The 27,236-nt window shown below is 39.5% G+C and overlaps 1 protein-coding gene across 11 annotated transcripts in view; it reads left to right on the top strand.

Moving 5' to 3' along the window:
* The first annotated feature begins 4,885 nt into the window (after positions 1-4,885).
* igfn1.4 (immunoglobulin like and fibronectin type III domain containing 1, tandem duplicate 4) overlaps positions 4,886-27,236 on the top strand; it is a 36,551-nt gene continuing 14,200 nt past the window's right edge. For 8 of the 11 annotated variants that reach the window (XM_014133769.2, XM_045690414.1, XM_045690411.1 and 5 more), the window contains exons 1-13: positions 4,886-5,094; positions 10,333-10,425; positions 14,358-14,390; positions 16,617-16,739; positions 19,157-19,296; positions 19,469-19,568; positions 19,775-19,859; positions 19,971-20,157; positions 20,362-20,475; positions 21,130-21,298; positions 24,555-24,827; positions 24,974-25,210; positions 25,521-25,580. In XM_014133769.2, the coding sequence (XP_013989244.1) occupies positions 10,377-10,425; positions 14,358-14,390; positions 16,617-16,739; positions 19,157-19,296; positions 19,469-19,568; positions 19,775-19,859; positions 19,971-20,157; positions 20,362-20,475; positions 21,130-21,298; positions 24,555-24,827; positions 24,974-25,210; positions 25,521-25,580 (1,570 nt within the window). In that variant the 5' untranslated portion in view covers positions 4,886-5,094; positions 10,333-10,376. 11 annotated transcript variants of the gene reach the window in all.

The raw sequence follows: 27,236 nt of genomic DNA, 5'->3' as shown, positions 1-27,236 counted from the left end.
GAGCGGCCTTTCGGGTTATTCGATATAGGACTCATTTTACTGTGGATATAGATACTTTTGTACCTGTTTCCTCCAGCATCTTCACAAGGTCCTTTGCAGTTGTTCTGGGATTGATTTGCACTTTTTGCACCAACGCACATTAATCTCTAGGAGACAAAACACGTCTCCTTCCTGAGGGTATGACGTCTGCCTGGTCCCATGGTGTTAATACTTGCATACTATTGTTTGTACAGATGAACGTGGTACCTTCAGGCATTTGAAGATTGCTCCCAAGGATGAACCAGACTTATGGAGGTCTACAATTTCTTTTCTGAGGTCTTGGCTGATTTCTTTTGACTTTCACATGATGTCAAGCAAAGAGGCACTGAGTTTGAAGGTAGGCCTTGAAATACATCCACAGGTACACCTCCAATTGACTCTAATTATGTCAATTAGCCTATCAGAAGCTTCTAAAGCCATGACATAATTTTCTGGAATTGTCCAAGCTGTTTAAAGGCACAGTCAATTTAGTGTATGTAAACTTCTGACCCACTGGAATTGTGATGCAGTAAATTCTAAGTGAAATAATCTGTCTGTAAAGAATTGTTGGAAAAATTACTTGTCATGCACAAAGTAGATGTCCTAACCGACTTGCTAAAACTATAGTTTGTTAACAAGAAATTTGTGGAGTGATTGAAAAACGAGTTTTAATGACTCCAACTTAAGCGTATGTAAACTTCCGACTTCAACTTTACATCTTGTGTCTGAGCTGTTGAATTGCGACTCCACTGTCTCTGTACTGACATGTTGCCTGTTTGATTGCCTTACAGAAGGCATAACTGCACTGTGTGTATTCAACCATATTCCCAGTCACCTTGCCTTGGTTAAATGCGGTAGTTCACGCTTTCAATTTTATGCAAATGCTGCCATTTTTCTATGGTTTTTGGTTTGGGTAGGTTTTAATAGTCTCAGTGGGAAAAACATCCCCTCTACAGTTCCTGATGAAAACAGTCACCTTGTCAGTGTAAACGTCAATGTTATTTTTAGAGGCAACCCGGAACTTATCCCAGTCCTCGTGATCAAAACAATCTTGAAGCATGGATTCTGATTGGTCAGACTAGCATTGACGAGACCTTAGCATGGATACTTCCTGTTTGAGTTTCTGCCTATAGGAAGCAGAATGGAGTCGTGATATGATTTGCTGAAGGGAGGGGAGGACCTTGTAGTCATCGTGAAAGGAAGAGTAACAGTGGCCGAGAGTTTTTGAAGGGAGAGTACTGCAGGTAATGCATTGATAAAACTTCGGTAGCGTTTTCCTCAAATTTGATTTGTTAAAGTCCCCAGCTACAATAAATATGACCTCAGGATATGTGGTTTCCAGTTTGCACAAAGTCCAGTGTAGTTCCTTGAGGGCACGGATATACACGGATGTAACTATAACCGAAGAGAGTTCTCTTTAGAGGTAATACAGTCGGCATTTGATTGTGAGACATTCTAGGTCGGGTGAGCAAAAGGACTTGAGTTCCTGTACGTTATCACAATCACACCATGAGTAGTTAATCATGAAACATACACCTCCGCCTTTCTTCTTCCGGAGAGTTCTTTGTTTGGAGCATCAGGTAGTCTAGTGGTTAGAGTGTTGGCCTAGTAACCGAAAGGTTGCAGGATCAAATCCCTGAGCTGACAAGGTAAAAATCTGTCATTCTGCCCCTGAACAACACAGTTAACCCACTGTTCCTAGGCCATCATTGAAAATAAGAATTTGTTCTTAACTGACTTGCCAAGTTAAATATATATATTTTTAAATCCTGTCTGTGCGATGTACTGAGAACCCGGCTGTATGGATGGGGACAGTATATCTGGAGAGAGCTATGGTTCTGTGAAACAGAGTATGTTAGAGTCCCTGAAGTCTGGAAGGAGATCCTCACCCTGAGCTTGTTTACTTTATTGTCCAGGGACTGAACATTAACGAGTATGGTGGATGGTGTGCTTCTGAATCGGACTAGAAGGCCACTCTGAATACCTCTTCTCCAACCAGTTCCTGCTTTCTAAGTTCCAACCAGTTCCTGAATTCGATGTAACAACCAGTTCCTGCTTTCTAAGTTCCAACCAGTTCCTGAATTCGATGTAACAACCAGTTCCTGCATTCTAAGTTCCAACCAGTTCCTGCATTCTACTGTAAGTTCCAACCAGTTATTGATTGCATGATTGTGATTGTGTCCAGCACATTTCAGATGTTGAAAGTTGCTTGCAATCCACGTTATCTACAAAGATATGTATTAAGAAATTAAGCTGCTTCCCCTATACAGCTGTCCAGGCTGGGTTTGTCAGTATACCCACAACCTGCACAAAAACAATTGTATATCATGTTGTGGTTAAAGTTCTGAATGACACAATTTCATGTGTACAACATCAAAAGACCTACATCACTATACTGAGGGCATATCCATTTTGAAAAGGGTGTTTTTGGGAGCTTTTGTAAATGTAGCATCCATACTGCAGAACGAGGATCAGGAAGTCAAAATCGGTGGTTGAGGTATGTTTCATAAGAACAAGTCAAATCAGGCCTCCCGAGTGGCGCAGCGGTCTAAGGCACTCCATCGCAGTGCTAGCTGCGTTACTACAGATCATGGTTTGATACTGGGCTGTGTCGCAGCCGGCCGCGACCGGGAGACCCATGAGGCGATGCACAATTGGCCCAGCATCGTCCGGGTTAGGGGAGGGTTTGGCCGACCAGGATGTCCTATTCCCATTGCGCTCTAGCGACTCCTGTGGTGGACCCGGTGCATGCACACTGACACGGTCGCCAGGTGTATGGTGTTTCTTTCGAAACATTGGTGCGGCTGGCTTCCGGGTTAAGCGTGCGTTGTGTCAAGAAGCACTGCGGCTGGGCGGCTCTCGACCTTTGCCTCTCCTGAGTCAGTACGTGAGTTGCAGCAATGGGACAAGACTGTAACTACCAATTGGATTTGATGAAAAAGGGGGTGAAAATAAAATGTTAAAAAAGTCAAATCGAATAAAAATGTCTGGACAGTTCTATAACATGCCTTTTACATACGATATACAGATGAGGTTGTACAAAAAGTAAATTCATCCTTTAATTGCTTACGGATTGGTGGGTCCCTTCCACGGGACGGTTGAGCTAATGTAGGCTAATGCGATTAGCATGAGGTTGAAAGTAAGAAGAACATTTCACAGGACATAGACATATCTGATATTGGCAGAAAGCTTAAATTCTTGTTCATCTTACTGAACTGTCCAATTTACAGTTGCTATTACAGTGAAAGAATACCATCCTATTGTTTGAGGAGAGTGCACAGTTTTGAAAATGAAAAAGGTATTAATAAACAAATTAGGCACATTTGGGCAGTCTCGATACAACATTTTGAACATAAATGCAATGTTTCATTGGATCAGTATAAAACGTTGCACATACACTGCTGCCATCTAGCGGCCAACATCTAAATTGGAATAATACATTAAGGCCTTTTTCTTGCATTTCAAAGATGATGGTACAAAAAATGGTTTTAAAAACAGTTGTTTTTTTCTTTGTATTATCTTTTCCCAGATCCAATGTGTTATATTATCCTACATTCCTTTCACATTTCCACACACTTCAAAGTGTTTCCTTTCAAATGGTACCAAGAATGTGCATATCCTTGATTCAGGGCCAGAGCTACAGGCAGTTAGATTTAGGTATGTCATTTTAGGCAAAAATTGAAAAAAAGGGGCCGGTCATTTTAAGGTTTTAAGGTGATTTTCTTGAGTCTGTAGAGGCTCTAATTCATTCACCTGACTTCTTCAGTCTTGCCTATGACCTGTTGTAGCAGTATGGACCTGTTATCGTCCCAGATCTTAAGGTGAACATGATGCAACATACTCTCAGGCTTTAGGGTAACCTTTGGCTAGATTACTACATCATAAAACAAGCCCAGAAAAGACATGACTCCTCTGCTAACAACATGTTAAGCCAGGTCCTCTCCTGACAGTGTGACCATTTTATAAGATTAGAATTATGATTAGCACGTCCATTGAACTTTCCTCTTTACTGGAGACCATCCTCACTCACGTGTCAATAAATAGCTCAATAGGTTATAATGTGGTTGTTAAATCCCAAATTAAATTCCAACTCACTGGCAACCTTGAGTTTTACTACATTAACCTCTCTGGCGCCTGCAGACAATCACCTCACAAACTACTACATAAGGGCACCACAGAGGCAAAGAGCTGACTCTCACAACTTATTAAAGGCACAATTGCTAAGATCCACTTCTCGCATAGTAGTGCCAAATCAAAGAAGAGGAGTATGCATCTTGATTGGCTTGCATCTACAGTAATTAGAATAGCGTACACCATCTTATCCAAACCAGATTTATTAGTACGTCATCAAGTCAACGCTGTGTTTGGTCTGTCACAGAGACCATTCCTTTCACTCCAAGACATGATACAAAATTATTCATTTTAAGAAGCATAAGCATGATCTCTTTGCAGACAAAAGTAGCCCCAACTGTTTCCTTACCAATCTTTTTATCAATACTCCCATGTTTGCATTGGCACCATCCATAATGTCAAACAAGACAGATCAGCTAACAGACGAGAAAATACACTCACTAGTTTCAGTCTGATGCATCATTTCTTGAAGGAACTACAATTTAAGGGAACATTAAATAACAAGCATCTGCAAACAGTACATGTATTATAATAATAATAATAATCATAATCATAATCATAATAATAATAAATGCCATTTTGCAGATGCTTTTATCCAAAGCGACTTCCAGTCATACATCTTACATAAAGGTGGTCCCGGAATTCAAACCCACTATCCTGGTGTTGCAAGAGCTCTACCAACTGAGCTACAGAGGACCACAAGTTAGCTGTCATAAGTAATTAAGCTGGGATGAATATCCCCTCCCCTCGCCGGGGTTGCCATTTCAGCCAAAAACAAATAGGCAATCCCTTGCTTGGCAGGCACTCTGAGAACGAGGAGGCTTGTTGCAGAATCACTGGCATTCCTAAAAGGATTTATTAGCTTGTAGACCTGTGAGGCTGCACTCGAATATCAGACTGGGAAGAAGCACGGCTGGAGAGGATCACAACTGAGCGTGCTGAGAGGTAAGTCCATCGTCCGTCTCATCCTTAGCAGCAAGGCTTAAACGGAGGTGTTAATTGTGGCGACTTGGCTATAGTCTTTATCACAACAGCTCCCTGTGCTGTGGCTGAAAAGGGACTTAAGTCAATTTCTGCCCTTCAATAGGACCTGTAATGTATTATGGCATATCAAAGAAGTTGTCCTACTCTGAAAGTCTGCTCATTCATATTGCATTCTATTTTACATTACTTAAAGAGCCCTGTAGAATAAAACGTGCAAGTATTACGTTAATGTATATATGTTTTTGTGTAATTGCTGTTGAATATAAAAATCTCAGACAGTATAAGATTTTTTTAAATATATATTTCATAGCTTCCTAAGTTGTATAAATGCTCACGAAGAGAAAAAAACATGTTCATTTAATGACATTAAAGTTAATAATTAATTCATAGTAAGGAATTGCTCTGCAGGGTTTAATTGTCATGTCATGAGATTTTGCAGTCACAAGGAGAGGAGTCACTCTCAATTTATTTTAAGAGTATGATCATACAGTATAGTTTACATAGTTGACCGCATTATATAATTTGTGGATATTCTAATGCTTATGAATATTAATACGAGAGCGTACAAGGTAATTACAATCCAATACAGGATAAATTGATCCATTTAGCTATTTGAGTGAGCAGTATTACTGGCTGCTATTGGCAAACATTTGATTGTCAATTGATAAAACATGATTAACTTTACATCCCTCAACCCCCAGACCCAATCATGCTGAATGTCTACAGTATGCTGCCCTCAAGGCTTATTATACATAATTTATAACATAAGTCGTCATAGACTGGTGTTGGAAAAATGCAACACTGGTGCTTGCTGTTGTCCTGGGATATACAAAATTGATTGTTATTTTATTTGAAATGCACAAGGTCCTCTACTCCGACAACGAATCCACAGATAACAGGGTAAAACGAGTTTGTTTCCAGTAATCTCTCCTCCTTCAGTCTTCTTCTTCTTTGTTGGACTTCATATGGCGGTTGGCAACCAACTTTAAGGTGCATTACCACAACCAACTGGCCTGGAGTCTGGACCTCAATTAATCCCCCACGTGGGTATATGCTCCTAAAAACCAGGGAAGAGATGGGAGAGTCTGGACTTGCAGATCGTCAAGCGTTACAAATAGAACCAAAGTTCTATTTTAGCGCATGGCTACGCAAACGCTCGTTGACGCACACGAGCAGTGTGGGTGCAATGATTGAATAAAGTATGTATAGATGTATTTTTTGCAACGCTTTCACACGCGATGCGGGCAGTGTGGTCAGCTTGTAAGATGTAAAATTTCACGACTAAGACCTCCTCAGCAAAAATGTTACAATTACAGATTTCTTGATTTATCTTTCTTTTTTCGCTTTTTCTAGCCTAGTTCTGCTAGGAGCAAGCTGAATCTAGTATGCGGGAGCTTTTAATCCAAACAGTGCAATATATATATACACACACACACACACACACACACACACACACACACACATATATATATATATATATATATATACATACACATATACATATATATATAAAATACTTTTTTGATTTTATATTTTTATATTTTTTTTATTATTATTATCTTTTTTAAATACATTTTCAGGATGGAAAAATTATTTCAGTGTAAACTTAAATGACTTAAAACCAGGTATAAAGTATATAGAAAAGATAATGAACCTAAATATTTTTGGGTAATCTTTGACAACTAGCTATAAGTCAAATAAAAGCTATACAGCCAGGGAGAATTGAAAATTCCATAAACAATGAATTTAGCACTGTTGGTTTTGTTGTTATGTTTGAGCTAAATAACACAGAATTACCCATGGCAAATACTCAGGAAATTAATTTTAAAAGTGCCACATTTTCTCTCAGCTCCATGGCAAAATATGAAGAATTGGAGGAAAATTGCTTTAAAACTGCAAAAATATATCTCAGCTACATGGAGAAATGTTTAGATTTGCAGTAAATTGGCTTAAAAATGCTACATTTTCTCTACACCGCCATGATGGGGCCCTCTAAAATGTGCCCTAAAATTCAGCCGGGGCTGACGGGCCGACCATGCCCATTACCATGCCTCCCTGCCAATCCCACCACCTAAGCCCATTTTTGAACAGAACCCCTGAAGTTTTGCCCTTTCCAGGCTTTTTGAACCTGACCATGACCCACCTTAAGTTATTTCAATAATGGCTAGGTCATTAAACACTGCACTCCGGGCATTAAGAACAGTATTCCAGCCCTGGTCACATAAGCAGGTGGCTGCGTTAACATTAAGGTGCACTGTGAGCCACATGGTCCCATAAAAACCGACCCCTGCTGTGATGTGGAGGCTAGCATTAAGTGTCCTGTCAGTCACTGGCCAAGTGGCTCATTTTCAACTGCCTGAGCGCCAAGAGAGGGGCAGCTTTGAAAAACTGCTAATTCACACTATGTTCCCAAGATTAACACTTTATTTAGAAGACACCAACCAACTGGTAATGGGATTACTATTTTTGTCAACTCTGTTAAGTGGTGTTGGGACCCATGTGTGGTTATTTTAGTAGTGTCAGAATGACGGGAGTGAAATATGGGGTAAACCAAATCCTAAAACTACATAACGAACAGTAATATTGCTTTACTTTTAATGATGGCCTTGGAATCTAAAATTGTTTATATTTTAATTAAGAAGTTTCAGAGAGAAATTACTGAATATTGTATTTTGAGCAGGTTTTAGTTGGGCTTACTCATCACACAGGTCAAATGTGATTTATGGCATATCATGACATTTGTGATAGGATGATCATAGTTTTACGTGGCATGTGATGTATCATATGACGATGTACTGTAACATGCTCTTCTTCGAAAGGCCTCGACTAGGGAACCCTAGAATATCATACATATGTATAACAAGCCGTGTTGAATTTCCTCAGATATTAAATCAAAATCTTAACGTATCTTTATAGAGTCAGTTTTGAACTCAGTTTTCCTGACTCCATGTGACAGACCCACCATACGGCCAAGTTTAACATTACCTACATTGTTATGCAATAAAAGTATCACTAATAGTTTGAAATCCCAAACCATTTTCAATATTCAAATAAACATGAAAATAAACCACAAGTTGACTGTAAAACAAACTAACAATTAGGCTTGCGTGATTCAAATGTTGTTTCTTGTCCACCAATCCTGAAACCTCTAATTTTTCAACTTTGAGTGGTATCCTTTTCCATGGTTGTTTATAACCTATCCTAACTACAGTAGCCTACTGGTTACATACCAACACACTTGCTATATTTAAATATTTCAAAGCCTTCTATTTATGACAGTTCCAGCATGGCCCGTGCGCTACCTTTTTTCCAACCAAAGATTTAATTGAGACTTCAACAAGTGCAGGGACACCTCAAACCATGTCAACATCACATTCCTTGAGCAAACATATTGCCCCTCAATCTAGAGGCTGCCAGCCAAAGGAGGAATAAGATTCTACCATTGGGGAACACTTAGGATGTGAGGGAAAAACTGTTAGATAGAGTTTCCTACAGAAAGCCACCTGGTTTGGTACCACCAGGAGCAGACGCTCCCAACCTTTTCTCTCCAGTGCCCCTTTTTTCACATTTGAAAAATGTCACACTTTTATTATTGTTTATTGAGATAGCCTATATTAAATACAACACTATATTAACGCAACACCAGCTCAATTGTTTTTTTGGGGGCGGGGGGATGAAAACCTTTAAGAGGGTAGCTTTCTTAGAGCAGGGTTTGAGAGTCCTGTTTTGCATAAATACTGTTTAACTTCAATTAAACGCAGCCTCAAATAGCCTCCTGTCCCGTTTAATAGCCGGGGATCCACACACATTTCAGCAAGTAAATGTCTGGTTCAAATTAACACAGGGTCTAAATGAATTGTTTATTGGCACACACTCTCCATGGTGCTGGAGTGTGAAACCCGGGGTGTATGATAGGCAGCTTAGTCTTTGCAAGTCTGATCTGAGATATATTTTTTATTATACATTTTATACTGTTAATATTGGCCACAATAAACAGTGTGGTAGTCTTTTCAACATTTAATTGTGCAAAAGCTGTGTGCATTAAGGAAATAGACGCATGGCTCAAATAGATCCTGTTTCTAATAAGCGCCGGTTGTGATTTCCGATTGAAGCAAATAAATGCCAGGGCTATTAATTTAAGTTTTCTGTAAAACCACTTGATGTTAACCCCTTTATATCCATTAGACATCAGAGCCATTATATGCAGCCTCCAGTCTATCTATTTTGGTATAGCAATACATTCAGCTGTCTTGGAGTAGCAAACCATCTGGGTAATAAAAGCATCCAGGAGGGTGCGCTTAGTGACATCTACTGCACATATAACCAATGACATTTTGTATATACTCACTGTAGGAAAATAATTCTCAATATGAGGAAATCAGACCATTTCTAAAATGGACAATCCTATACTGTAACAGTACAGTATGTCTTTAGAGATATTACACTGGGTACACAAGCATTACACATTGTAGATGGTCCATTTGGAAAACTATTCGCACCATGAATTCTCTATAGTTCTCCTGCAGTACGTCTTTAAAAGTCCTCCACTGGGTACACAAGCATTATACATTACCCTTCAATGTTCAATCACTACACTCAATTAATACCTTGGTTCAGTGTTTCCCAACGCTAGTCCTCTAGTACCCCCAACAGTACACATTTCTATTGTAACCCTGGACAAGCACATCTGATTCAACTTGTCAACTAATCATCAAGCCCTCAATGAGTTGAATGACGTGTGGTTGTCCCGGGCTACAATGAAACTGTGTACTGTTGCGGGTACTGGAAGACCAGGGTTGGGAAGCAATGCCTTGGTTGATCGGCAGAAAAAGGAAGACTTTTAGCAAGCAGTAAAGATTTACCGCAGCCTGACAAGCAGTCCCAGATGGTCATGTTTCATGTTCTCACTACACGTGCAGCTTAAAAAACCTTAGATGTTAAATCAATGTCAATGGCAAGTCACAACATGTAAATCAATGCTCAATCTGATGAGTCAAAATAAAAGAGAAATGTAGAAAGAATAAAACAAAATACCATTCCTAATGGTCTCCCACAGGATCATGGGACAGAAATAACATGGAAATCAAGAGAGAGGGATCATATGTACTGTACTCATTAACTCCCTTAGGTCTTGTGACACCATATTGCTTTCAATGCTCAATCCAAAAATAGAATAACCTGTTTCTCTATCTATTAAAGCTGAAGACATTCTGCTGAGTCTACCCAGCAACCAAACTTCCAAGATGTGGAAAAAGAAATCAAAGCTCACGGACCAGACGGCCACTGGCCAAGGTATGTAGATAGTGTTATCCCCCACTTTCTCTGCAGGTGAAGGTCAAGAATACCAGATTAATGAACGCCAGAAAACACCGTCAACAAACATCTTCAATCAAGAGTATATAGTGTCTGTTGCTTTACTTGTAGACAAAAATCTCTGAAACTGGAAACACTTATCTCCCTCACTAGCTTTAAGCACCAGCTATCAGAGCAGCTCCCAGATCACTGCACCTGTACATAGCCCATCTATAATTTAGCCCAAACTACTACCTCTTCCCCTACTGTATTTATTTATTTTGCTCCTTTGCACCATATTATTTATATTTTAATTTTGAACTTTCTTCAAATAACAAATCTACCATTCCAGTGTTTTACTTGCTATACTTTATTTACTTTGCCACCATGGCCTTTTTTGCCTTTACCTCCCTTATCTCACATCATTTGCTCACATTGTATATAGTCTTATTTTTTTCTACTGTATCATTGATTGTATGTTGTTTTACTCCATGTGTAACTCTGTGTTTTTGTATGTTGTCGAACTGCTTTGCTTTATCTTGGCCAGGTCGCAATTGTAAATGAGAACTTGTTCTCAACTTCCCTACCTGGTTAAATAAAGGTGAAATAAATAAATAAATAAAACATTAGCTTAATAATAACATCATCATATAACCACCATCATCCTCATCATCTTACTACATTTGTGTGCTACTACCAGTCACTTCTTTCAGTTCCCTGTCTGCAGTAGAAAGTTAATCTGATTCAAAAGGGGATGAAGTAGACTACCCACAACAGAATGACAGCATCAAAGGAATATTGAAGATAACGAAATGACAACAAGATTACTGAACACAGATCACTGCACCATGCAGCGCAGTAACTTTCATCCATTGAAGAAACACATCAGACCGAAAAGCCTAAATCACATCACGTAGCTCCTGTCGGCCATTAAGCCTCTAAGCGACAATAGTGAATTATATTATAGTACAAGACTACAATTGGTTGTCAACTGTGGGAGGACATAATCAAGGGAACACGTCAATGCAAGGGAACAACACGATTATCTGACACCCTAATACCGGAAATATGGAGCAGAAGCCCTTTCGGGAAAACTAGAAACCCTTCACTCAAATCTGACATCAGAGAAGACATAACACCATCCTGAATGTATAGAACGGGGCCTGAACTGTAGAGAGGAATCTCCAAATGAATTACAGTGACAGGCACAAATCAATATCAACATCAAGCAAGAAATATGGCATCCAATGCCTAGAACGTTCATTTATTATGTTGCCTATGTTAATGTGCTCTTTAACGGACCTTCATGAAGCATCCTCTATTGTTCATTAACTGTATTCCATTTGGATGCAGTCTTTTTAGTGTTGTATTTCCTTTTTTCCCCTCTTTTGTTGTTATGTGTATTGTAAAGATACAATGCAGTTCGAATGTGTTAATTTCCTAATACTGAGTGTCAGTCCAGTCCATTTGCTATTTTAACAACACCCTACTGATATCTGGATCTATGTGCTCTATGTATCTATGTGCTTCACAATAGCATGTCCAGTCTCAGACGAGTTTGACGAAGGTAGGCGGGGGGAAATAACGCTTCTGTTCCCTCTCACTGTCGAGGCATGGAGGATGAAAATGCAATGGGTTTGTTATGTACAACAATGTACAGTTTTACGTACGGGGATCTGTTCTACTGCATATCTGATCTGATCTACGCTGTCACTTACACAATGTGTAAGCATGGATCCTCGAGGAGAAGAAATGAACAGTTAAATATGATTCCAAAAACGTTAACAAGGAATATTCTAACGTCTAATATGTTAGGATATACATACTGTGTTAAAACCTGTTGGGGCTACAGGTTAGCAATGAACCCCGAGCCGGGATTGCTAACAAGGCTGGAAATTCAAAACATCAAAAATCTAATAATTTCAATTTCTCAAACAATCAACTATTTTACACAATTTAAATGATAAACATCTCCTTAATCTAACCACATTGTTCGATTTTCAAAGAGGCTTTACGGCAAAAGCATAAAGTTAGATTATGTTAGGACAGTACATAGCTACAAAAGTACAAACATCCATTTTCAATTCAAGGTCAGGCGTCACCAAAAGCAGAAACCAGCTTGAATTATGCACTAACTTTTGTCAATCTCCATCAGATGACACTCCTAGGACATTATGTTATACAATACATGCATTTTTTGTTCCATCAAGTTCATATTTATATCCAAAAACAGCATTTTACAGTAGCGTGAAATTCAGATTTTTTCTTCTCTGAAATGCTTCCGGTGAACATAACAAAATTACTATTCGAAAACATTGGTAAATTATAATATTGTCATTCAAAGAATAATATATTATCATCTCGTAATTGCTACCGAATGGCCAGATCTCAAAATAACTTTACTGGGAAATCACATTTTGCAATAAACGGGGTGCTATGCTAAGAACAACAGGCTATGCTATACAGTTAGCATCATCTAAAATCGATAATAACATTGTAAATATCCCCTTACCTTTGATTATCTCCATCAGAAGACAGGCATCCCAGGTCCGGAAGGCATCCCAGGTCCGGAACAAATGTGGTTTCTTTTGACAAAGTTCATAATTTATGTCCAAATAACACCAAGTACTTAGCGTTCATTATGCTCCCACAAAACGTGGTGGGGGACTGTAAAATCACGCCGAAAAGCTAAAAAAACCTAGTAAATAATCTATTTATGTTCGTTCAAACATGTCAAATGTTGTTTAGCATTAATCTTTTGGTCCATTTTTAACGTTAAACATCAGTAATATTTTCACACAACCTATCCTATGTCGAGATAAACAATGAAGACAAAACTCACGTTTCTCAGATTTATGCGCAGGCACAAAAAAATGAAGTGATGACATGTCAACTTCCTTGGATTCTAATTTGCTCTCTGTTTATCATAGACGCTTCAAACAACTTTATAAAGATTGTTGACATCTAGTGGAAGCCGTAGGTGTTGCGAAATGAATCCTTTCTCACTATGGTATCTATAAAACAATGACACTAAATAGTACAGTCACAAAATTCACATTTTTTTTAAATCTATTTTTCACAGGTTTTTGCCTGCAATATGAGTTTTGTTATATTTACAGACACCATTCAAACTGTTTTAGAAAATTCAGAGTGTTTTCTATCCGAATGTGTTAATAATATGCATATCCTAGCTTCTGAGTTGGTGTAGGAGGCAGTTAAAAATGGGCACATATTTTTTTCAAAATGTCTCAATACTGCCCCCGAGCCCCAACAGGTTTTAAGCATGGTCGTGGTTGTGTAATTGGACCGAGATCAATAAAACCACAAGCCAGTTTTAAAGAGAATGAAATGAAAGATTGCAGATAGGACAGTTGCATTGCAGATTGCATCAATGCAAGAACAACAAGCAACAATTACCTGACACACTATAACAGACATTATGGAGAAAGACTATGAAACCCTTCACTCAAGGGAGATAATGTAGAGGACATAACACCGCCTGGCCAATGATACATTCTCCCATAGAGGACATAACACTGCCTGGTCAATGGTACATTCTCAGTAGTAGAAAACATGTATGGAACATGGTCCAATACATGGGAGATACATCTTCAAATCAGTTACAGTTATGGGTAAAAGACAAAACCAACATCAACACAACAAACATCACAAGATGCCCATGACGATCAGCATATGTTGGGAAGTCATCTGTGTTCAATCTCAAACGGATTACTGAAACATGTAATGGAGTTGATTGCAGTCTTTGGACGTTTGTTTTGCATTTCCTGTTTTTTTGTGTGTATATTGCAAAGTGTGTCACAATATCAATGTCTTTTCTAATACTCAAGTCTTAAGCCTCAGTCCAGTCCATTTGGCATTTTTAACAGTACCCTGCTCACATGTGTCCTGCTTTCCCAACTTTACATGAGCAGGTCCTGTCTCAGACGTCTTCGAAAAAGAAGGAGGTAGGCAAGGGGAACACTAAAGGCTTGTTCCCCTCACTGTCACTTCTGAGGCATGAAGAATTCACCTAATATGCAATGGGTTTGTTCTGTTCGATGGCGTACGGTTTTACGTACGTGGATATGCTTTATTGCATATCTGTTGTCACAATTGTATGTACAAGCATGGATGCTCGTGGAGAAGAAATTATCCAAAAATGATTCAATACATTAGAACATTAAACATTCTAATAGGTATCTTATATGTTCGGTTTGATGACGTATGGTTTTATGTACGTGAATGTGTTCTAAGATCATCGAAACATGATTCAATTACTGATAATGTGGAATATTTTAATATGTACAGTACCAGTCAAAAGTTTGGACTCACCTACTCATTCAAGGGTTTTTCTTTATTTTTCTATTTTCTACTTTGTAAATTAATATTGAAGACATCAAAACTTTGAAATAACACAAAGGGAATCATGTAGTAAGCAAAAAAGTGTTAAACAAATCAAAATATATTTGAGATTCTTCAAAGTAGCCACCCTTTGCCTTGATGACAGCTTTGCATTCTCTCAACCAGCAGTCTTGAAGGAGTTCCCACATATGCTGAGCACTTGTTGGCTGCTTTCCCTTCACTCTGCGGTCCAACTCATTCCAAACCATCTCAATAGCATTGAGGTTAGGTAATTGTGGAGGCCAAGTCATCTGATGCAGCACTCAATCACTCCCCTTCTTGTTCTGGCACCCCAATGGTGGAACAAGCTCCCTCACGACGCCAGGACAGCGGAGTCAATCACCACCTTCCGGAGACACCTGAAACCCCACCTCTTTAAGGAATACCTAGGATAGGATAAAGTAATCCTTCTAACCCCCCCCTTAAAAGATGTAGATGCACTATTGTAAAGTGGTTGTTCCACTGGATATCATAAGGTGAATGCACCATTTTGTAAGTCGCTCTGGATAAGAGCGTCTGCTAAATGACTTAAATGTAATGTAATGTAATGTTAAAATAGCCCTTACACAGCCTGTAGGTGTGTTGGGTCATTGTCCTGTTGAAAAACAAATGATAGTCCCACTAAGCGCAAACCAGATGGGATGGCGTATCGCTGCAGAATGCTGTGGTAGCCGTGCTGGTTAAGTGTGCCTTGAATTCAAAATAAATCACAGACAGTGTCACCAGCAAAGCATCCCCACACCATCACACTTCCTCCTCCGTGCTTCATGGTGGGAACCACACATGCGGAGATCATCCGTTCACCCACTCTGCGTCTCACAAAGACACAGCGGTTGGATCTCAAAATCTCAAATTAGGACTCATCAGACCAAAGGACAGATTTCCACCGGTCTAATGTCCATTGCTGGTTTTTCTTGGACCAAGCAAGCCTCTTCTAATTATTGGTGTCCTTTAGTGGTGGTTTCTTTGCAGCAATTCAACCATGAAGGCCTGATTCATATAGTCTCCTCTGAACAGCTGATGATGAGATGTGTCTGTTACTTGAAGTCTGTGAAGCAGTTATATGGGCTGCACTCTGAGGTGCAGTTAACTCTAATGTTTACCTTTGCTTATTTGAGCTGTTCTGCCATAATATGGACTTGGTCTTTTTCCAACTAGGGCTATCTTCTGTATACCCCCCCCCCTACCTTGTCACAACAAAACGTATTGGCTCAAACACACTAAGAAGGAAAGAAATTCCCCAAATTAACTTTTAACAAGGCACACCTGTTAATTGAAATGCATTCCAGGTGACTACCTCATGAAGCTGGTTGAGAGAATGCCAAGAGTGTGCAAAGCTGTCATCAAGGCAAAGGATGGCTACTTTGAAGAATCTGAAATATAAAATATATTTAGATTTGTTTTTTCATAGTTTTGATGTCTTCAATATTATTCTACAATGTATAAAGTAGTAAAAATGAAGAAAAACCCTTGACTAAGTAGGTTTGTCCAAACGTTTGACTGGTACTGTATGTTAGAATGTTCATATTGTTTTATAAAGCATGGTTGTTTCGGTTGAATATTATTTGGCTATACATTAATAAAACCACACAACGGATGTAAAGGCAGTGGGATTAATGATCGATCATGTGAAATGAGCATATCATTGTAATGATGATAATGGTCATGTCAAAGGAGAATTACTTCTCAATTAACTCACCTGGTTAAATAGAGATTGCATAAATAAACAAATTAATATAAATGTTGATTACTGTTAAGTTGCTAATAAATCAATAATTTCCTGTTACCAGTTGGGATCAAGAAGAGATCAAAAGTCCCTGGAGTTATGATCACGCAGTATGTGGAGAAAATACCAGATGGGAAAAGCCACCCTGACTTCACCCGCAAGCCTATCGCGTTGACCATTCAGGAGGGTAAGCATGAAAGTCCGTTCATCCTTATTTCCACCACCATGTGGTTCAAACTCCACATCAGCCATCTTTCTCTATCACCACCTGCAGTGCAGAAATAATATTGAATCAATCCCTACTCTAACACCACGACGATAAATGGTAGAGAGCGTGCCCGTGAAGTTCACAGCTTTTTAGGCAAAGGTTGCGCACCTCTCATTATTTTAGTTTCAAATTATTTTTTTTGTTAACATTAATGTAGATTCAAATTATAATGTGTAATGAGGGAATTATTGGCCGTTGTGTTATCACTTTCAAATTGTAAAATAGTTTTTGTCACATGCGCCAAATACAGCAGGTAGTGAAATGCTTATTTCACCTTATAGTGAAATGCTTAGTTACAAGCCCTTAACCAACAATGCAGATCAATAAATGAGGTTAAGAAAATATTTACAAAATAAAATATTTAAAAATGTACCCAATAAAATAACAATAATGAGGTTATATACAGAGTGTACCAGTATCGAGTCAATGTGTGGGGGTACAGGTTAGTCGAGGTAATTTTTACATGTAGGTAGGGGTAAAGTGACTATGCATAAATAATAAACTGGGAATAGCAGCAGTGTAAATAGTCTGTGTGGCCATTTGATTAATTGTTCAGCAGTCATGGTTTGGGGGTAGAAGCTGTTAAAGAGCCTATTGGTCCTAGACTGGGTGCTCCCGTACCACTTGCCATGCTGTTTATGATGTACTGGGCCATACGCACTACCCTCTGTAGAGCCTTACGGTCGGATGACGAGTAGTGCCATACAAGGTGGTGATGCAACCAGTCAGGATGCTCACGAAGGTGCAGCTGTAGAACTTTTTGATCCATGCCAAATATTTTCCGTCTCCTGAGGGGGAAAAGTTGTTGTCGTGCCCTCTTCACGACTGTCTTGCTGTGTTTGGCCCTTAATAGTTTGTTGGTGATGTCGACACCAAGGAACTTGAAACTCTCGAACCGCTCCACTACAGCCTCGTTGATGTTAATGAGTGCTTGTTCGGCCCGGCCTTTTCCTGTAGTCCACGATCAACTCCTTTGTGTTGCTCACATTGAGGGAGAGGTTGTCGTCCTTGCACCACACTGCCAGGTCTCTGACCTCCTCCTTATAGACTGTCTCGTCATTGTCGGTGATCTGTTGTGTCGTCAGTAATCTTAATGATGGTGTTGGACTCATGTTTGGCCGTGCAGTGGTAGGTGAACAGGGAGTACAGGAGAGGACTAAGCACGCACCCATGAGTGGCCCCAGTGTTGACGATCAGCCTTTCAGATGTGTTGTTGCCTACCCTTACCACCTGGGTGCGGCCCGTCAGAAAGTCCAGGATCAAGTTAGTGATGAGCTTTGTGGGCACTATGGTGTTTAACGCTGAGCTGTAGTCAATGAACGGTATTCTCACTGAGGTGTTCCTTTTGTCAAGGTGGAAAAGGGCAGTGTGGAGTGCGAATGAGATTGCGTCATCTGTGGATCTGTTGGGGCGGTATGCAAATTGGAGTGGGTCTAGGGTTTCCGGGATGATGGTATTGGTGAGCCATGACCAGCCTTTCAAAACACTTCATGGCTATCAATGTGAGTGCTACGGGGCGGTAATCATTTCATCAGGTTACCTTCACTTTCTTGGGCATAGGGACTATGGTGGTCTGCTTGAAACATGTAGGTATTACAGACTCAGTCAGGGAGAGGTTAAAAAGAAGATACGTCCTTGTAATCCGTCTGGCCCCGCGGCTTCGTGAATGTTGACCTGTTTAAAAATCTTGCTCAAATCGTCTACGGAGAGCGTGATCACACAGTTGTCTGGAACAGCTGATGCTCTTATGCATGCTTCAGTGTTGCTTGCCTCGAAGAGAGCATTAAAGGCATTTAGCTTGTCTGGTAGTCTCGTGTCACTGAGCAGCTCGCGGCTGGGTTTCCCTTTGTAGTCCGTAATAGTTTGCTACCCCTGCCACATCTAACGAGCATCAGAGCCGGTGTAGTAGGATTCAATCTTAGTACTGTATTGACACTTTGCCTGTTTTGAAATTATAGGCTACCTGTTTTAGGTGTTAATGGTTTTTGGGCAGTCATTTTGAAGACGCCTATGTCCCTCTGATGGGAGTCAACATGTTTCTTGCTACAGAGCTCTGCCAGGTATAAGAGAGTATGTGTGTGTTTGTGTTTGTATCCTACTTAAGTCGAGTTATTATAGTATCGTCCAAGTAAGATGATTGTTTTCCACCAAGTATTTTGGTGAAAATATGTAGGCTACATGTATACAGTTAATAACCAACATTTCCAGTTGCAGCTCTATTTGTGCGTGGCCCCTCTCAAGACGTCTTGAATAATTCAAATGAATTAACTTGAATAAACTACGCTGCCTTTGTACTAAATTGCTTCCTATTTGCACTTAACTTTATTGTTCATCAGGTAAATTCGCCTTCTTCAAAGCCCTGGTTATTGGAGATCCAGAACCAACCGTGACATGGGGCAGAAATAATGGAGATGTGTCAGATACATCAAAATATGTGACAAAATATGACCCTGCTACACGTGAGCACTTATTTGAGGCAAGTAAGAACAGTAACCACATTATATGGATGCACAATAATGTGAAAATACATTGTAAAAACATTTATGAAATATGAAATCAATCACTCATTTTGTTCAAATAATGATTGGATGCAGGCTGGAGCTCTTTAATGGACTTCACATCAAGAACTGTGTTTGTTTTTTCAACAGATGGCCAATGTAAAACCAGAACAAGCAGACACCTACAAATGCTTTGCAGCTAATGAGTTTGGAAGAGCAGTGGTCACAGTGGTCCTCAATGTTATTGAAGGTAAGAGGCCAGATGAAAATGTTTTCTGTGGAAAGAGGGGTAGTGTTAATTTGAGGTTAGCACTTTTTTCACATTATTTCTAACCAAAAATCAAATAAGAATAAATGTATTGATTATACAAAGTCCGGACATAATTATGCCAATGTATGTACTTGTTCAAGTCTTTACAATAGACTAGCTCAAAATATAATCTTTCTATATTTTAGTTGGGTTCAAGAAAGCACAAGCGGACTCACAGGTGCAACCAGAGGCAGCTGTTGCAGATTTTAAATCTGTATTGAAGAGAAAAAGGTATTGCCATGGTTTTATTTATATTTCAGTAACAACAGTGTATGCTTTATTTTAACTTTTATTAACTGTAAACATAAGCATTGACAACATTTTTTGTTGTTGTCATACTAGTAAAATTCAGCCCAAAATGGAAAAGAAAGAAGATGGAGAAATAGATCCAAGATTTTGGGAACTCTTGATAAGTGCTGACAAGAAAGACTATGAGAGCCTCATGTTGGAGTTTGGAGTCACTGACTTCCGCTTTATGCTGAAGACACTGAATGAGATTAAGAAGGAAAGAGAGGAAGAGCAAGCACAGGTTTGCCTGTTATAATGCCATTGTTATTCACAGTAAACCTATCAATATCACAAGCTTATATTCCTGAGATCATAGAGAGTTCAGGGGGCTGAGTAAATTTGGATACTAAAGTAGTGGTCATTTTTTCATTTGTATACACATTTCATCCATACAATGTCGTTTCTCCGTATAATTCATTGTTTTTTCATGTTTACTTTTATTCAGTTCATTGAAAACCTAGCTAACCTGAAACCTATTGAAGTTGGACCCGATGGCTGTGCAACCTTTTCAATAGACATGGATCTCATTGAACAAAGCAGCAGGATCTTCCTCTACAAGGTTAGACTCATGGACAGTGGAAGAAGGTTGTACATACAGATGTAGGATCTTAATTTCATTTTTAGTCAATCTATCTATGTAACTTGTGTGAATCTATCAATGTAAATTGCCACCATAGTTAATTTTCTGTTGGTGAATGAATGCTACCAATGACGTAGTTGTAACGCACGTTGTTGTAAGAATGGTCGGACCAAGATGCAGCGTGGGGTAGGTTAATCATATTTATTAATGATAACCAGCAACAAAACAAGAATGCGAAACCAACGGAACGTACAGCCTTGCAGGGCTCAACGGCAACAATACAAAAAACAAGATCCCACCAACAACAGGTGGGAAAAGGCTGCCTAAATATGATCCCCAATTAGAGAAAATGATAGACAGCTGCCTCTGATTGGGAACCATACCAGGCCAACATAGAAATATGAAAAACTAGAGCACCCACCCTAGTCACACCCTGACCTAACCAACATAGATAATAAAAAGGCTCTCTAAGGTCAGGGTGTGACAGTAGTATGCAACATGAGTTTCTATCGTTCATGTGAACTGACTTAAAGTTGCAGTAAAATCCACAGTTAAAGACTTGGCAAAGACAGTACAGTTCTGTTGCTGATGACAGTTGTTCATTCCACTGTGTTTTCCCAATTCTCCCCACAGGATGGAGTGATGATTCCATACAGCAAGGAGTTGGGAGATACAATCAAACACAGCCTAAAGATAGTGGGCCGAAAGTATCAGTTCAGCATAAGGGATCTGTTTCCTGATGATGCTGGGCTCTACCAGGTGGATGTTGAGGACGTAAATGTATTCTCCACCGATTTTAAGAGTAAGTTCAGAAATACACTCTTAGATAAAAGGGTTCTTTGGCTGGCCCCATAGGAGAACTCTGTTTTTGTAGAAACCTCTATAGGAAGGGTTCTACATCAAACCCAAAAGGGTTCTACCTGGAACCAAAAAGGGTTCTTCAAAGGGTTGTCCTATTCCGACAGCCAAAGGACCCTATATGGTTCTAGATACAGTGGCGATTTTAGCATGTAAATCTTGTTGGGGCAAACCAAAAAACAAAATTTGGGATGCGTGCCAGCAAATACACTACACAACACAACACTAAGCAATACTGTAATTGCACTATAACGGTGATAAACAGTGCCCAGAAACTGTTAGGGCCTACATAAAGTCCCAACAGCAGTCCCAACACCTTACCACTACTACACCTGGCTATCAGCGGAGCCTTGTCTGGCAGTGAAACAGTTCATTCAGCCTCATTTACTGCCTTCTAAAAAAAGATGGCTGACTTACTTAAACAAATGTGGTTCCTACTGACAATTGAGATATAGAAACTATGACAAAAGGTGATGACAAGCAGATAACAGGCAATCCGTAATTTCGATTAAGACATTAATGAGCGAGCTAGGACGGATATAGTCAATATAACAATTTTTTCAGCACTTCTAAAATGTACAGCGACAGAATTCAGAACATAGGCTGTTCTTACAGTGTTTTTCCTGTACACCAAGTCAGAACCGTATGATAAATAAAGGGGCCATATAAGCAGACAATGATAGCTCTTACAATATTCGATGATTACATTTTTCTAAAACAGGTTATAGGCTACATGTGCACCACCAAGTCAGAACAGTAGGTGAAATTAAGAGGGGAAATAAACCAAATTATTAGGGTGAGGCACATGGGCTACTAACAGCGTACTACACAACATACACTTAGTATTACTTTCTTAGCTACGGTATACATATCTCCCTGGAATATTATATCACTTATGCAGCAGCATACAATACATTTTTGGACTCACATTGTTGTGCTTAGCTCACTTGAACAGGAAAGTGGCATGGTGGTCCTTCATGGGCAAATTTTGTTATTAAGATCTGGCATTCTCTGGATTTATGATGTTTTCAAGACAACTGGGAACTCCCCAAAAAATTTGTAGGAATCATGATGACGTGTGATCTTCAGATCGTAGCTCTAGAAAGAGGCCCGAGTTCCCAACTTACAATTCCGCGTTGGATGGCCATTTAAAATGTATTTTCCCAGTCAGAGCTCATTTTTGTCTTGAACTCAAATTTCCCAGTTCCGAGTTAACAGTTGCTTTGAGCAGGGCACAAATCATGCTGGATTGACAACATGGCCAATGTTGAATGTTTATCATTTTAAGCTTGAAAAAGAGACCCTTAAACCCAGACTTGGGACCACACAGCCACTCCACCAAATAGCAGGCAAGTGATTGCTTTGCAAGGCTTGCAGTTAGCCACTGATTCCTTCAAACCCCTCATTGTTGTGTAATGTTTATGTCCAATGGCTGATGAGCACCGATACGTTTTATCTATAATTTCTCTTCATTATTTATCTTCATATGACAAGGATTAATCTTAAGGCTAGGCGTCCCGCTAGTGGGACACCTGTCGACAACATCCGGGGAAATTGGAGAGCGTGCAATTCAAATAAATAATCGTAATATTAAACATTTATGAACATACAAGTATCTTATATTGTTTAAAAGCTAAAATTCTTGTTAATCTAACTGCATTGTCCGATTAACAATAGGCTTTACAGCGAAAGCATAGCATGCGATTGTTTGAGGACGGCGCCCCACATCAACATATTTTTCAACCAGCACAGGCTTCATAAAATCACAAATAGCGATTAAATAAATCACTTACTTTTGAAAATCTTCCTCTGTTTGCAATTCCAAGGGTCCCAGCTACAACATGAATGGTTGTTTTGTTAGATGAAATCCTTCTTTATATCCCAAAAAGTCTGTTTAGTTGGCGCCATCAATTTCAGTAATCCACTCGTGCCAACAGACTGATATTGTACCGGGACTCTTGTACAAAAACTCAAAATTCTTGCTCATTTTTGAAGAAACAAGCCTGAAACAATGAAAAAAGACTGTTGATATCTAGTGCAAGCCATAGGAATTGCAATATGGGAGCTGGAATTACATCAAACCCATATCTTTCCATTATAATTGCCTGGGAGCTCCCCCCAAAAATTCTGGTTGGTTTTTCTTTGGATATTTGACTGCCATATCAATTGTGTTATAGTCTCATACATGGTTTGAACATTACTACGAACTTCAAAGTGTTTTCTATCCAATGCTACCAATTATATGCATATCCTGGCTTCTGGGCCTGAGTAACAAGCAGTTTACTTTGGGCACGTCAGTCAGGCAGAAATTCAGGAAAATAGACCCTAGCCCTAAATATATTATTAAATTAAATGATTTGCCAGTAGATTGTTGACTTGATTCATGATGATGACTGCTAAGATTCTGAAAGTATGATGTTCAGTCCAATCAAAGCTACTGTAGATATAACATGATTTGAGGTCATTTTACCTGTGGCCAATAACCTTGAGCCTTCTTGGATGGGCACTTCTAACGTAACTCTATGGCAGCACCCAAGGGGCTTGACATTTCGAGCTCTACCCTTAGATTTGGCGGTGGAGTAATGTCCCCATGAATGACAGAACACCGAGCCAATCACGGCACAACTAGAGAACATTACCAACTCCTACGCGGCGTATTTTTAGCTGGCTGCCCCACCGCCACAGAAAGCAGAAACACCTGTATTTTGGAGCTGCCTTAATCAAGAAAGCAAAAAAGAGACCGTGTTTGTATGCAGCTTTATTAACTCAATGACTCAATTAATTTTATTTTTTTACATTGTTTGCAAACTTATATGTGACATATGCAAAACAGGCATCCCCCCCAAAAAAGCACAATAGCTAAAAACGTGTAGCTCAAAACAGGTGCCCTGAATGACGGGTTGCTACTGTCTAGATAGCACCTTTTTTTTCTAAGAGTGTATCCATCCACACACCTTAGGTCAATATTCCGAGAGTTGTGGAGAGCAATAACAATGGATGACTATTTTGCAAGCATCGTCTGTTCAATAACTGAATAATTGTATACAGACATTGTCTAAATGAGAATGGGTTTAAGTGTATCTAAAATATTATCGAAATCTATAAAAATACATAGGAAGGAAGAATGTCTGCCATGCATGTTTAGTTATTAATAAACTGGGTACCAGATTGCTCGCTTATCAATGACATGTCTTTTTCAGTTCCCATGGTGGACTTCCTGGTCAAGATTCAGGAGTGTAAGGCCATGGAGAGAGAGGATGCTGTGTTTGAGTGTGTCCTGTCACAGCCCTTCGGCAAGATCATGTGGGTTGGCAAGAACTTACCATTGGAGGCAGGGGATAAATATGATATTGAGGTTTCAGAAGACAAGCTCATCCACAGACTAATCATTAAAGACGTTGCTATGGTGGACAAAGGCATCTATGCCGCTGTGGCAGGAATCAAATCTTGCAATGCCTTTCTTGTGGTTGAAGGTAAGATGATGTACTGCACCAGTACCATTTCGCTGTCATTCCACTTCATGTTTGCTCCATGTTGACTCCATGTTGACTCCATGTTTGACTCCATGTTTGACCCATGTTTGATCCACTCAATCTCTCCGGTCATGTCTTTGGTCCAGCCGACAAGGGTGAACCCGGCAAAAAGAAACAACGTAAAACCACAAGGGCAGGAGGAGCTGGAGTTGACCTGACGGCGATTGCCCAAGAGCAGGCAGTTAAAAACACGGCAGACAGAGAGGTGCTGAAGGAGAAGGTGAAAGCAATCAAGGACGAGAGAGCGGCTAATGCCACTGCAGCACCTGAGACTTCAGCTGAAGCTAAAGCTAAAGTTAAGGTGGTAGAGGCTTCCCAAACAGGTAAGGACTCTGATTGCAAGTATGACAGAGACCCATATGAATCTTATTCCAGGTCATATTGTGGAACAAAATCTTCAAATTCTCTTTTTAGTATTTGATATTATAGATGTACAATACATGGACATGCATGCTAGAGTACATGGTCCTGTCTAAACTGTATCCTGATCATTACTATTATCTCATTCGAGGTCATGTTGTAGTTCATTGCTATTTACCCTGAAGTATCTATAGCATATTTGGCATGGACAATATAATTTAAAATGTGTTTCTGACAGTCAGTGACTAGTTGTGATGGTGGTTAAAACTGTAGGAGCTCCAAAACAGGGACCGGCAGTTAAAGGGTCTGACCATAAATCCGTGGATAATGAGGGTAAGATATTATGATTAATGTGTTTACCTCTGCATGGATACCATGTCAAATATGGAAGCCATTTGAGACATAATGGTTTTGACAGTCTGTGTGTTTTACTCATGATTGAGGATCTTGTTTGTCCACTCCATAGATACATAGTCTCTAAACTTCACAGCACTTCAAAACAACTGATACCTTATAGCAGTTTATAGACATGAGGAAGGACAACTGCTTACTGGGTTGATTGGTTGAGAAACACTGCACTTGATTTTGGGTTTACCTTCATGATCAGCCAACAATGTCCCATTGTTGAGGTCAGGTCACGTCAATGTATTTGGTTTGTTGTATTACACCATGATTCATAGTGTAATTAATTCAGTGTGGTTGCTTGACTTTATTATTTAGTTTTGTTCTATGTGTTTACTAGTCTGTTTCTGCTGCTCGGTTCTCATCCTTTATGCCATTATTGTGACTACTAATTATCACCAGCATACCCAGGGATTGTAATGCAATGTATAACACTCACATTAGATTTCAGAATGAACACAGACATTGTGCTTTCTAAAATGTGCTTTTTATTATGTGTTTTGTATAGTATTGCATCATCTATGTCAGGGAATGGCAACTTTGAGGTGTGTGGGGGCTACAAAAAACGGAGCTCATCATGAGGGGCCGCAGTGGCTCGTGGGTCTGCATTCCCCCCACACACCTTGTGAGCGAAACGTTTTAGCGGCCCCTCGTGACAGCGAAGAGAAAGAAATCAGTTCTAAATTTAATTTCCTGCAAATCTGAACATGTTGCCATAGGGAGAAGTCAAATGTTTGTATTTTTTTATATGACACCTGACGATCAATGGGCCCCACCCTGTTCAGTAATTCGACCGTGCATGCTACAAGTTTAGATAGTTGGCTGCTAAACTAATTTACCAATCTAAAAATGTTTAGCTGACATAGGCAAATTGAGTGACTGCTGATGCACAACCAAATTTCGAAATTCAACTTGTGTATTTTATTATTCTGACTCTCAACAGTAAGTTGAGACCCCGACTGAGTTCCCCTAAAAATGTTAATCTATATTTTAGTATTTATTATTATTGGTCCGTGGAAACACAAAAAGGGGGCCATGCGCCCCCGCGGGCCAACAGTTGCCCATCCCTGATCTATGTGTATTTTACGCTTATACTTTTAGTGTCATGCTTTTGTCAGTAGGCCCTGCTGTCGCCCTCATGAAAACATTTCAAGTTGTAAACACAAAATACTGTATTTTCTGACACTGTATTCACCACATCTTCAGTGCAGTTGACGACACATCATTGGTCAATTTTAATGCACTCATCAACAACATTTTGTCAAATCTAAATGTTATTCTAGTGGGTAATCATTGTTGATTTTAGTTAGTTAATATTCTACATTTTTCCTGTTGAAGGTAAGTATGTGCAACAATAATATAAATGAAACAATTAGAATCCATGCACTGGAGCTAAAGCTGAAGCTAAGGTGTTAGAGGCTTCCCAAACAGCTAAAAACACTGATAGCTAGTATAACAGATGACAAGAATAAACATTCCAGCTGACTGAATAAAGTTAGCTGGAGAAGGCTTTGTGACGTCCTTCAGACGGCTGTTATGATAAGATCTAAATCAATAGTAATCCGTTTTTTTGAGTGTTGGCCATCT

Source organism: Salmo salar, chromosome ssa12 (assembly GCF_905237065.1).
Source record: "Salmo salar chromosome ssa12, Ssal_v3.1, whole genome shotgun sequence".
Taxonomy (NCBI): domain Eukaryota; kingdom Metazoa; phylum Chordata; class Actinopteri; order Salmoniformes; family Salmonidae; genus Salmo; species Salmo salar.
Note: the sequence above shows the minus strand (reverse complement) of the source record. Positions and strands in the feature narration are given on the sequence as shown.